The sequence below is a fragment of the Melanostigma gelatinosum genome (assembly GCF_949748355.1).
Source record: "Melanostigma gelatinosum genome assembly, chromosome: 22".
In the NCBI taxonomy this organism is placed as follows: Eukaryota; Metazoa; Chordata; class Actinopteri; order Perciformes; family Zoarcidae; genus Melanostigma; species Melanostigma gelatinosum.
Genome location: NC_136655.1, coordinates 17,421,045 through 17,435,288, shown reverse-complemented (window position 1 = coordinate 17,435,288; position 14,244 = coordinate 17,421,045). Strand labels below are relative to the sequence as shown.

Sequence of the window (14,244 nt, the reverse complement as noted above, 5' to 3'; positions counted from 1 at the left end):
GGTACATGTTGTACTTTATACTGTACTACATCTCAGAGGTACATATTGTACTTTATACTGTACTACATCTCAGAGGTACATGTTGTACTTTATACTGTACTACATCTCAGAGGTACATGTTGTACTTTATACTGTACTACATCTCAGAGGTACATGTTGTACTTTATACTGAACTACATCTCAGAGGTACATGTTGTACTTTATACTGTACTACATCTCAGAGGTACATGTTGTACTTTATACTGTACTACATCTCAGAGGTACATGTTGTACTTTATACTGTACTACATCTCAGAAGTACATATTGTACTTTATACTGAACTACATCTCAGAAGTACATATTGTACTTTATACTGTACTACATCTCAGAGGTACATGTTGTACTTTATACTGTACTACATCTCAGAGGTACATGTTGTACTTTATACTGTACTACATCTCAGAAGTACATATTGTACTTTATACTGTACTACATCTCAGAGGTACATGTTGTACTTTATACTGTACTACATCTCAGAGGTACATGTTGTACTTTATACTGTACTACATCTCAGAGGTACATGTTGTACTTTATACTGAACTACATCTCAGAGGTACATGTTGTACTTTATACTGTACTACATCTCAGAAGTACATATTGTACTTTATACTGAACTACATCTCAGAGGTACATATTGTACTTTATACTGTACTACATCTCAGAGGTACATGTTGTACTTTATACTGTACTACATCTCAGAGGTACATGTTGTACTTTATACTGTACTACATCTCAGAAGTACATATTGTACTTTATACTGTACTACATCTCAGAAGTACATGTTGTACTTTATACTGTACTACATCTCAGAGGTACATGTTGTACTTTATACTGAACTACATCTCAGAGGTACATGTTGTACTTTACTGACAGTACAAACAGATGATCTTATAGAAGATGATGCATTGCTGTAGATGAAAGTAACCTACAGTATGTAAAGGAGTTCAAACATGCAGCACATACAACATGGACCTCTGCATGAGGAGATTCTGTCGAACTGGATCTCATCGACTTTGAACTGAACACTCCTGTCCTAGCAGATGAATTCAGTCAGCATTAAGCCTGCAGATCGAGACCTAAGTGATGATCTCTGGAGATGAGTCGGCCTCCTCACAACTGACTGAAACAACTTGATGGAAGATGTAGGAGCGCACACAAAGAGCTCGGAGTGCCTTCACCTCTTCCTGTCTTGTGCTGAGTGGTTATGACGAATCCATACATCCTGAAATGATGATATCATTATTTGCAGTTGCAGGGTCATGCCAGCACTCCGACCTAACAACAGGAACAGCAGGCACGTCATAATTAAACCCATTTTCTGCAAAATAGCAAGCCGTCCAGACCCCCCCCCCCCCCCCCCAAACACACACACACACACACACACACACACACACACACACACAACACACACACACACACAGGGCGCTGTGTCTTTCTTCGGACAAACATTTGTTTCCACATAAGCAAGACACTAGCTGGATGCCCTTGTTCGCCCTTTGGTCAAATGAGCAATGGTCACAACGCCGGATGATCGATGTCCATCCGTGCTGTGTTGGTGTCTGGATTACACACTGCTGGATCTGCAAAGACCTAGAGCCTCTCTAGCTGCGTGTTTATGTCATCCTTACCTTTCTGGATGAGGTCCTCGATGTCTTGGTCGAAGCCAAGCCGATAGCATTTCCTCCACAGCCCCATGTTGGTTGAGTTATACTGCCTGCTGCACTCATCCGCGGCGCTCATGGCAAACAGCTGCCGTCGGTTCCGGGCCAGCAGCAGCTTCTCCTCCCAGCGGGGCAGGCTGCTCCGGCTGCTCCGGCTGGCCCGCAGCGGCAGGCTGTTGTTGGGGATGTAGATGAAGCCCGGGTCCTTGCGGCGGCTGGAAAAGCTTCGGCACCGCTCCCTGTACCTCCTGGCGTCAGTCTCGTACCAGTGGTCGGAGCACATCGCCACGGCCAGCATGCCCAGGGCGCAGAGAGAGAGCGAGAGCCCGGCGTAGAGCAGTAACTTCCCGGCAGCCATGCTCACTTCTGTCAGAGCCGCATCAGCACCTCGACACACGAACAGCTTCTCTGCGGCTTCCACGCGAGTTCAGCTCACATCACCTCTGGAGAGCAGCGTTGGGCCATTATATATGGATGGGTGCAAAGAGAAGGAAAACCTTCCGGTAACACAGCTCACTGGCGAAATGAAATGTTAGATCCCTGTATTCCGCTGTTCTGGGCGACAGTGACACCGTCTTGCCTGAGTGTTCGGCGTTGCAGCAGCTTGAGAGGAGGGCGCTTATCTCATGTCAGCCCGGGATCTTCAGCATCCATCCATCTGAGCAGGGCGACATCAACATGCACAAAACACATTCGCATTAGGGTCAAGCATACCAAGCTATAGTTCACACACAATGCGCCCTAATGCATAACACACACACACTAGAACCACAGAGAAAAAGGGGGCAGCACAGGCTACTCAAACAGGGAATCAAGCAGCGGCATAGAACCGAAACATATCTACATTTATACAATGTCATACTAAACCAGGAACAATATGCAACTCACACGACAGGACCAGCTCAATATAACGGGACCTGCTTTATCCACACAGAGCCGGTGCAGAGCGCAGACCATCAGCAGGAGAGGTAGAAGGCTCAGCCACAGTCAGCGTCCCCTTTAGCCGACGTTTGATAGGATGACGGCCTGTCCGTGGACCAATCAACAGCAGTCTGTATGCGGGAGAACCGTGTTAGCTTACAGGCTACATGACATTTGACTCAGCGACCATAAACAGCTACCAGCCAGCTACTTCTGTGCTACTTTTACCAGCCTATTTATATCAAATGCTACTTATAAGCGATATATGTTACTCAAATCCTGTGCATTATATAGTATACATAGTCAATGGCAAGTGACAAAAGAGTGAGAGTTTGGAATTTTACTTATAATGCATATTATATTATGTATTATAGCCTAAAACATGTTTGAGGCAGGATGCAGCTGTCCCGGGGCTCCAGACCGTCAGGGGTCTGAGTGCTCCAGCTTTACCATGTTTGTGGTCATTTCGTAAAACTTGAATTTTTTCTTACGGCATGAACCACTAAAAACATGATGGACTGAAATGATATAGAGAATATTAAACATGTAATCATTATTATTGACAGTAAGATGAAGCAAGGATGTAACATGACATCTACACTGTAGTCTGTGAAACTCAGCAAGCTGGACACTGGAGTGCTGCCTGCCTATTGTCTGAATACAGTGCAGCAGCAACTGTATAGAATTAACAACAGTTTTGATGAACACTACATATGGTATATTTTTAAGAGGCAAATACAGGTCAAATAACACACACCAGGCACTGTGACAGTCGCCTCTGTTGATGGACGACCCGCTCCTTCTGGCAGCAGACACGTGAGCTCCTGGAACAGTTTACAGGTCTTAGAGCAGCGGCTGCCAGGAGAGAAGGATCACAAAACATAATCAATGGTTTATAACAGATATGAGCACAGTGAATATGACAGAAACGTTTATATGTTGGATGTATTTACCATCTACTTGTGAACCCTTCAGTTCAGTCGGTGCAGCCAGTGCAGCAGATGGTTCTACAACGGAAAAAACCTTATAAGTCATTTATATTTTGACAATATAGAAACACAACTGTTAGTGAAGGCAGAACGTATCGGTACTTCACCTGCCTTTCTCAGCCTTATCCAATGAAACAGACTGTTTCTAACATTAATATATAAAGAATATACTTAATGCATACACGTGTGTTTGTGTTTCAATGGGTTTATATTCAGTCGGCAGTCATTATGATGTAACCTAGGCAGGTGGTACTGTAGACCCAGACCAGCTACCCAGTCTGAACCTGCTTACCTTTTGCCCTCATGTCATAGTTGCATTGCAGTCTCCTGGTGTACTCGGGACCTGGGGGAGTGTCTGGGGATTCAGGTGGCCATCCAAAGGCTACGTGGGTGTGGAGTCTACGTGGGTGTGGAGCTCTCTCCCTAGCATGAGCAGTGCAGGCGTATAGGATGAGGTCTCCTGAACTGCAGAGCGACATGACATGAGCACCAAGGGTAAACGGCTGTCCCAGTCGCGCTGTTGAGGAGGTGAGTGATGGCAAGCTGCTGGCCCATGTTGGGATGGAATCTTTCCACCAAACCTTCACTCTGGGGCCGCAGGGGGGAGGTGGAAGTCTTGTGCATGCCCAGTCGCTTACACATGGAAGCAAACACCCGGTACTCAAAGTTCCTCCCCTGGTCGCTGTGTATGGTGACCGCTACTCTGCCTTCCACCAGGGCCTCCACGACTGTCTCTGCCTCCTGGTCTGAGAAGCCGTACGCCTCTGGCTATTTTGTGAAATAGTTTATGGCGGTGAGAACTTAGCGATATCCCGTGTCCAAGCAAGGTAGCGGACCCACCTCATCCACTGCCACCCTTTCCATCGGTGCCCCCACTGAAAACTGTTGCAATGGAGAGTAGGAACGACCTGGGGGACCCTTACCGTCACAGTGGCGGCAAACGTTCTCAACGTTTCTCCTGCACTATTGCCAGTAAAAGCCCTGGCAGAGACGGCGAAGTGTTTTAGAAATGCCAAAATGTCCAGACCCTGCAGCTCCAAGCATGGCTTCCAGCACCGCATCCCGCAGATCCTTGGGGACCACCAACTGCCACCTCTCCTCCCCTGTTGCTGGCTCCTTCCATGTCCACTGGAGTTTGCCCTGACTCAGGCGCAGAGACCCAAACTGACACCACAGCCCCTTGGTTCCTTCGTAGGACACTGCCACCTCTTCCCACAGTGGCCGCTGCTGTGCCTCCACCCACTGCAATAAAGTCTGTACGTCTGCGTCCTGTACCTGGTGTTGCCACCACTCTGCCATGTCCACTGTCTGCAGCACAGTCTCCCTCCTCTTCACACAGTTCCCTCTTGCAGGTCTCCCTCCGCTCGCAGTAGCGGCACCCGGCTGCAGCACATGGGCGACGTGAGACGTGTCTGCATTGATGTGGCGTGCCCCAGCCATGTCTTTCATGTTGAAGTCTTATCTGCCTTTCTGCAGCAGCTGAAAGAGGCGCAAACCCCGTTCAAACCTGTAGTATGACCCCAGGTCTAAAAAACTCTTCAGCTGTTTTTGGTTGGTGGGGATGGGCTGTATGGGTCTGTGACTGCCACCTTCTCTTCCATGGTGTCGATGCCTTCACCTCCTACCGGTGTCCCAAAAAACATACCTATCTCTGCATAAAGTGGAACTTCTCATGGAGCAGCTGCTCTGATCTGCTCTGATCTTTTCCAGCACCAACCGTAGAGACCCCATGGTGGCCTCGAAGGAGCTGCCATGCACCAGGCAGCTTGTCCATCAACCTTGCAAAGGTGGCAGGGACATTACAAAGTCCAAAACTGAGGACCTTGAACTGCCGAAAGACGGTTGGGCCTCTGGGGCGAGAGGTACCTGGTAATAACTACTGCGGAGGTCCAAGGAGGAGAACCAGGGGGACCCCGAGACCAGAGACTCATTGTATGAATCTTTCTTGGTTACCCCATTCACGCACGCACTCACGCACGCACTCACTCACGCACTCAGTCACGCACTCACGCACGCACGCACGCACTCACGCACTCACGCACGCACTCACTCACGCACTCACGCACGCACTCACGCACGCACTCACGCACTCACTCACTCACTCACGCACTCACTCACTCACTCACTCACTCACTCACACACGCACGCACTCACTCACGCACTCACTCACTCACGCACTCACTCACGCACTCACTCACTCACGCACTCACGCACTCACTCACTCACTCACTCACTCACTCACTCACTCACGCACTCACTCACTCACTCACGCACTCACTCACGCACGCACGCACTCACTCACTCACTCACGCACTCACGCACTCACTCACACACTCACTCACTCACTCACGCACTCACTCACGCACGCATGCACTCACTCACTCACGCACTCACTCACTCACTCACGCACTCACTCAATCACGCACTCACTCACGCACTCACGCACTCACTCACGCACTCACTCACTCACGCACTAACTCACTCACTCACGCACTCACTCACGCACGCACGCACTCACTCACTCACTCACGCACTCACGCACTCACTCACTCACGCACTCACTCACGCACTCACGCACTCACTCACGCACTCACTCACTCACTCACTCACTCACTCACTCACGCACTCACTCACGCACGCATGCACTCACTCACTCACGCACTCACTCACTCACGCACTCACTCACTCACGCACTCACTCACTCACGCACTCACGCACTCACTCACGCACTCACTCACTCACGCACTCACTCACTCACTCACGCACTCACTCACGCACTCACTCACTCACGCACTCACTCACTCACTCACTCACGCACTCACTCACTCACGCACTCACGCACTCACGCACTCACTCACTCACGCACTCACTCACGCACACACTCACTCACTCACGCACTCACTCACTCACTCACGCACTCACTCACTCACTCACGCACTCACTCACTCACGCACGCACGCACTCACTCACTCACTCACGCACTCACTCACTCACTCACGCACTCACTCACTCACTCACGCACGCACTCACTCACTCACTCACGCACTCACTCACTCACGCACTCACGCACTCACTCACGCACTCACTCACTCACTCACTCACTCACGCACTCACTCACTCACTCACGCACTCACTCACTCACGCACTCACTCACTCACGCACTCACTCACTCACGCACTCACTCACGCACGCACGCACTCACTCACTCACGCACTCACTCACTCACGCACTCACTCATTCACGCACTCACGCACTCACTCACGCACTCACGCACTCACTCACTCACTCACGCACTCACTCACGCACTCACTCACGCACGCACGCACTCACTCACTCACTCACGCACTCACGCACTCACTCACTCACTCACGCACTCACTCACTCACGCACTCACGCACTCACTCACGCACTCACGCACTCACGCACTCACTCACTCACGCACTCACTCACTCACTCACGCACTCACTCACTCACGCACTCACTCACTCACGCACTCACTCACTCACTCACGCACTCACTCACTCACGCACTCACGCACTCACTCACTCACTCACTCACACACTCACTCACTCACTCACGCACTCACTCACGCACGCACGCACGCACTCACTCACTCACGCACTCACTCACTCACTCACGCACTCACTCACTCACTCACGCACGCACTCACTCACTCACTCACTCACGCACTCACTCACTCACTCACGCACGCACTCACTCACTCACTCACGCACTCACTCACTCACTCACGCACTCACGCACTCACGCACTCACTCACTCACGCACTCACTCACGCACGCACTCACTCACTCACGCACTCACTCACTCACGCACTCACTCACTCACTCACGCACTCACTCACTCACGCACTCACTCACTCACTCACGCACTCACGCACTCACTCACTCACTCACGCACTCACTCACGCACTCACTCACGCACGCACGCACTCACTCACTCACTCACGCACTCACGCACTCACTCACTCACTCACGCACTCACTCACTCACGCACTCACGCACTCACTCACGCACTCACGCACTCACGCACTCACTCACTCACGCACTCACTCACTCACTCACGCACTCACTCACTCACGCACTCACTCACTCACGCACTCACTCACTCACTCACGCACTCACTCACTCACGCACTCACGCACTCACTCACTCACTCACTCACTCACACACTCACTCACTCACTCACGCACTCACTCACGCACGCACGCACGCACTCACTCACTCACGCACTCACTCACTCACTCACGCACTCACTCACTCACTCACGCACGCACTCACTCACTCACTCACTCACGCACTCACTCACTCACTCACGCACGCACTCACTCACTCACTCACGCACTCACTCACTCACTCACGCACTCACTCACTCACGCACTCACTCACTCACTCACGCACGCACTCACTCACGCACTCACTCACTCACGCACTCACTCACGCACTCACTCACTCACGCACTCACGCACTCACTCACTCACTCACTCACTCACTCACGCACTCACTCACTCACTCACGCACTCACTCACGCACGCACGCACTCACTCACTCACTCACGCACTCATGCACTCACTCACTCACGCACTCACTCACTCACTCACGCACTCACGCACTCACTCACACACTCACTCACTCACTCACGCACTCACTCACGCACGCATGCACTCACTCACTCACGCACTCACTCACTCACTCACGCACTCACTCAATCACGCACTCACTCACACACTCACGCACTCACTCACGCACTCACTCACTCACGCACTCACGCACTCACTCACTCACTCACTCACTCACTCACTCACGCACTAACTCACTCACTCACGCACTCACTCACGCACGCACTCACTCACTCACTCACGCACTCACGCACTCACTCACTCACGCACTCACTCACGCACTCACGCACTCACTCACGCACTCACTCACTCACTCACTCACTCACTCACTCACTCACGCACTCACTCACGCACGCATGCACTCACTCACTCACGCACTCACTCACTCACGCACTCACTCACTCACGCACTCACTCACTCACGCACTCACGCACTCACTCACGCACTCACTCACTCACTCACGCACTCACTCACTCACTCACGCACTCACTCACGCACTCACTCACTCACGCACTCACTCACTCACTCACTCACGCACTCACTCACTCACGCACTCACGCACTCACGCACTCACTCACTCACGCACTCACTCACGCACACACTCACTCACTCACGCACTCACTCACTCACTCACGCACTCACTCACTCACTCACGCACTCACTCACGCACGCACGCACTCACTCACTCACTCACGCACTCACTCACTCACTCACGCACTCACTCACTCACTCACGCACGCACTCACTCACTCACTCACGCACTCACTCACTCACGCACTCACGCACTCACTCACGCACTCACTCACTCACTCACTCACTCACTCACGCACTCACTCACTCACTCACGCACTCACTCACTCACGCACTCACTCACTCACGCACTCACTCACTCACGCACTCACTCACGCACGCACGCACTCACGCACTCACGCACTCACTCACTCACGCACTCACTCATTCACGCACTCACGCACTCACTCACGCACTCACGCACTCACTCACTCACTCACGCACTCACTCACGCACTCACTCACGCACGCACGCACTCACTCACTCACTCACGCACTCACGCACTCACTCACTCACTCACGCACTCACTCACTCACGCACTCACGCACTCACTCACGCACTCACGCACTCACTCACTCACGCACTCACTCACTCACTCACGCACTCACTCACTCACGCACTCACTCACTCACGCACTCACTCACTCACTCACGCACTCACTCACTCACGCACTCACGCACTCACTCACTCACTCACTCACTCACACACTCACTCACTCACTCACGCACTCACTCACGCACGCACGCACGCACTCACTCACTCACGCACTCACTCACTCACTCACGCACTCACTCACTCACTCACGCACGCACTCACTCACTCACTCACGCACTCACTCACTCACTCACGCACTCACGCACTCACTCACGCACTCACTCACTCACGCACTCACTCACGCACGCACGCACTCACTCACTCACGCACTCACTCACTCACTCACTCACGCACTCACTCACGCACTCACTCACTCACGCACTCACGCACTCACTCACGCACTCACTCACTCACTCACGCACTCACGCACTCACTCACGCACTCACTCACGCACTCACTCACGCACTCACGCACTCACTCACGCACTCACCCACTCACTCACGCACTCACGCACTCACTCACTCACTCACGCACTCACTCACTCACGCACTCACGCACTCACTCACGCACTCACGCACTCACGCACTCACTCACTCACGCACTCACTCACTCACTCACGCACTCACTCACTCACGCACTCACTCACTCACGCACTCACTCACTCACTCACGCACTCACTCACTCACGCACTCACGCACTCACTCACTCACTCACTCACACACTCACTCACTCACTCACGCACTCACTCACGCACGCACGCACGCACTCACTCACTCACGCACTCACTCACTCACTCACGCACTCACTCACTCACTCACGCACGCACTCACTCACTCACTCACTCACGCACTCACTCACTCACTCACGCACGCACTCACTCACTCACTCACGCACTCACTCACTCACTCACGCACTCACGCACTCACGCACTCACTCACTCACGCACTCACTCACGCACGCACTCACTCACTCACGCACTCACTCACTCACGCACTCACTCACTCACTCACGCACTCACTCACTCACGCACTCACTCACTCACTCACGCACTCACGCACTCACTCACTCACTCACGCACTCACTCACGCACTCACTCACGCACGCACGCACTCACTCACTCACTCACGCACTCACGCACTCACTCACTCACTCACGCACTCACTCACTCACGCACTCACGCACTCACTCACGCACTCACGCACTCACGCACTCACTCACTCACGCACTCACTCACTCACTCACGCACTCACTCACTCACGCACTCACTCACTCACGCACTCACTCACTCACTCACGCACTCACTCACTCACGCACTCACGCACTCACTCACTCACTCACTCACTCACACACTCACTCACTCACTCACGCACTCACTCACGCACGCACGCACGCACTCACTCACTCACGCACTCACTCACTCACTCACGCACTCACTCACTCACTCACGCACGCACTCACTCACTCACTCACTCACGCACTCACTCACTCACTCACGCACGCACTCACTCACTCACTCACGCACTCACTCACTCACTCACGCACTCACTCACTCACGCACTCACTCACTCACTCACGCACGCACTCACTCACGCACTCACTCACTCACGCACTCACTCACGCACTCACTCACTCACGCACTCACGCACTCACTCACTCACTCACTCACTCACTCACGCACTCACTCACTCACTCACGCACTCACTCACGCACGCACGCACTCACTCACTCACTCACGCACTCATGCACTCACTCACTCACGCACTCACTCACTCACTCACGCACTCACGCACTCACTCACACACTCACTCACTCACTCACGCACTCACTCACGCACGCATGCACTCACTCACTCACGCACTCACTCACTCACTCACGCACTCACTCAATCACGCACTCACTCACACACTCACGCACTCACTCACGCACTCACTCACTCACGCACTCACGCACTCACTCACTCACTCACTCACTCACTCACTCACGCACTAACTCACTCACTCACGCACTCACTCACGCACGCACTCACTCACTCACTCACGCACTCACGCACTCACTCACTCACGCACTCACTCACGCACTCACGCACTCACTCACGCACTCACTCACTCACTCACTCACTCACTCACTCACGCACTCACTCACGCACGCATGCACTCACTCACTCACGCACTCACTCACTCACGCACTCACTCACTCACGCACTCACTCACTCACGCACTCACGCACTCACTCACGCACTCACTCACTCACTCACGCACTCACTCACTCACTCACGCACTCACTCACGCACTCACTCACTCACGCACTCACTCACTCACTCACTCACGCACTCACTCACTCACGCACTCACGCACTCACGCACTCACTCACTCACGCACTCACTCACGCACACACTCACTCACTCACGCACTCACTCACTCACTCACGCACTCACTCACTCACTCACGCACTCACTCACGCACGCACGCACTCACTCACTCACTCACGCACTCACTCACTCACTCACGCACTCACTCACTCACTCACGCACGCACTCACTCACTCACTCACGCACTCACTCACTCACGCACTCACGCACTCACTCACGCACTCACTCACTCACTCACTCACTCACTCACGCACTCACTCACTCACTCACGCACTCACTCACTCACGCACTCACTCACTCACGCACTCACTCACTCACGCACTCACTCACGCACGCACGCACTCACGCACTCACGCACTCACTCACTCACGCACTCACTCATTCACGCACTCACGCACTCACTCACGCACTCACGCACTCACTCACTCACTCACGCACTCACTCACGCACTCACTCACGCACGCACGCACTCACTCACTCACTCACGCACTCACGCACTCACTCACTCACTCACGCACTCACTCACTCACGCACTCACGCACTCACTCACGCACTCACGCACTCACTCACTCACGCACTCACTCACTCACTCACGCACTCACTCACTCACGCACTCACTCACTCACGCACTCACTCACTCACTCACGCACTCACTCACTCACGCACTCACGCACTCACTCACTCACTCACTCACTCACACACTCACTCACTCACTCACGCACTCACTCACGCACGCACGCACGCACTCACTCACTCACGCACTCACTCACTCACTCACGCACTCACTCACTCACTCACGCACGCACTCACTCACTCACTCACGCACTCACTCACTCACTCACGCACTCACGCACTCACTCACGCACTCACTCACTCACGCACTCACTCACGCACGCACGCACTCACTCACTCACGCACTCACTCACTCACTCACTCACGCACTCACTCACGCACTCACTCACTCACGCACTCACGCACTCACTCACGCACTCACTCACTCACTCACGCACTCACGCACTCACTCACGCACTCACTCACGCACTCACTCACGCACTCACGCACTCACTCACGCACTCACCCACTCACTCACGCACTCACGCACTCACTCACGCACTCACGCACGCACTCACTCACGCACTCACTCACTCACTCACTCACTCACTCACTCACTCACGCACGCACGCACTCACTCACTCACTCACTCACGCGCTCAGAGCAAAAAGAGAGTGAATATTGGACTTAGTTTCACACAAACTCAACTCATAAAAGATGATGTTGCTCTGTGTCTGCTGGATATGAATATAGGAAACTGTTTGCCAACACCTTCACAATAATAACTTAATAAGGTGATATGATGTTAATGTTTATCTCTTGATCCGGACCGCAAGTCACCAAATATCAATTAATGCAGCTTTAATTCAAGGATTCAAGCGTCATTAATTGTCATTATGCAACACAGGGATGCACAACGAAACGCTCGCTTTCAACACAACAAACAAAAGAAAACAAAAACACGAGTGCATTCCTGTAGTGCGTGTCTTGAATTTGCATCATAAGGAATTTAACCAGCAGCAACAGAAACACTTCTCTGATCAGATAATATGGCCGACATCTTCACATTCAAAATTCAACATGAGGACAACATTGTCCATCAACTTTGATTGTGAAGCAGCATCATGACGTGAACACAGAGTCCACCTCCAGAGTCCTGCTCTCTGACCTGCTGTCCGCCCGTCCAGTGCAGCTTGATCCGAGATGAGCGATGGAGCCAGGTCTCTGTGAAGATCCATTTGCGGGTACAATAAATATTTGCAAGTATTATGTCATTTTAAGGCTTATCTGCTGACTGGCTGTTCTGGTGTAATCTAAGGGCAGTCAACACCTCTCAGTGTAACCCTGCTCATGCAGAGGTGCTGATCCCTGCCAGGCTGTCTGACCCTCACACTGTGCTCCTGGCCCATATATTTCCTGTCTGCTATGAAAATGTCCAGAAGAATCTGTAGCTTCATATCTGGCTCCCTCTTCTGTTAATAAAAACACTGTAGAAATAGACTGTGTACTGCTAAAAAGACTTAAAGACAACTGTTGATAGAAAGATGCAATAATTCAAAAGATCTACCATGTACTCAGAGCAGCTTTACTTTCAGCAGTTTATGAAAACCTAATCAAATCTGAACAAAAGCTGAACAAAATAAAAGACGTGCAGGATAAAGCCGGGGGATGATGAAAAGAAAATTGGCATAACAATTTAATATAAAGTAAGGAACAGGTTATATAAAACAATCCAATTTAGACCCAGAATATGCCTTTTTACACCGGGTTATTACATTTCTAGGTTGATACTACTGGGCGCTGGGCCATTGTTGTTTACATCCGAAGGAGCAATGCTGATGAAGTAGTCGTGCCGTCTTCACAGCATACTCTCTCAGGCAGTCATGTGCCTCACATGACGCTCTTGTGAACTC

The 14,244-nt window shown here is 52.0% G+C and overlaps 1 protein-coding gene across 1 annotated transcript in view; it reads right to left on the bottom strand.

The window, feature by feature from the left end:
- Positions 1 to 2,059, bottom strand: part of LOC306795593 (transmembrane protein 178B) — a gene marked incomplete at both ends in the record, with an annotated part of 105,190 nt that extends 103,131 nt beyond the window's left edge. Inside the window, one exon of the mRNA XM_079294147.1 lies at positions 1,669 to 2,059. Within this exon, the coding sequence (XP_079150273.1) occupies positions 1,669 to 2,059 (391 nt within the window). The remainder of the gene's footprint in view (positions 1 to 1,668) is intronic.
- Positions 2,060 to 14,244: the final 12,185 nt, after the last annotated feature.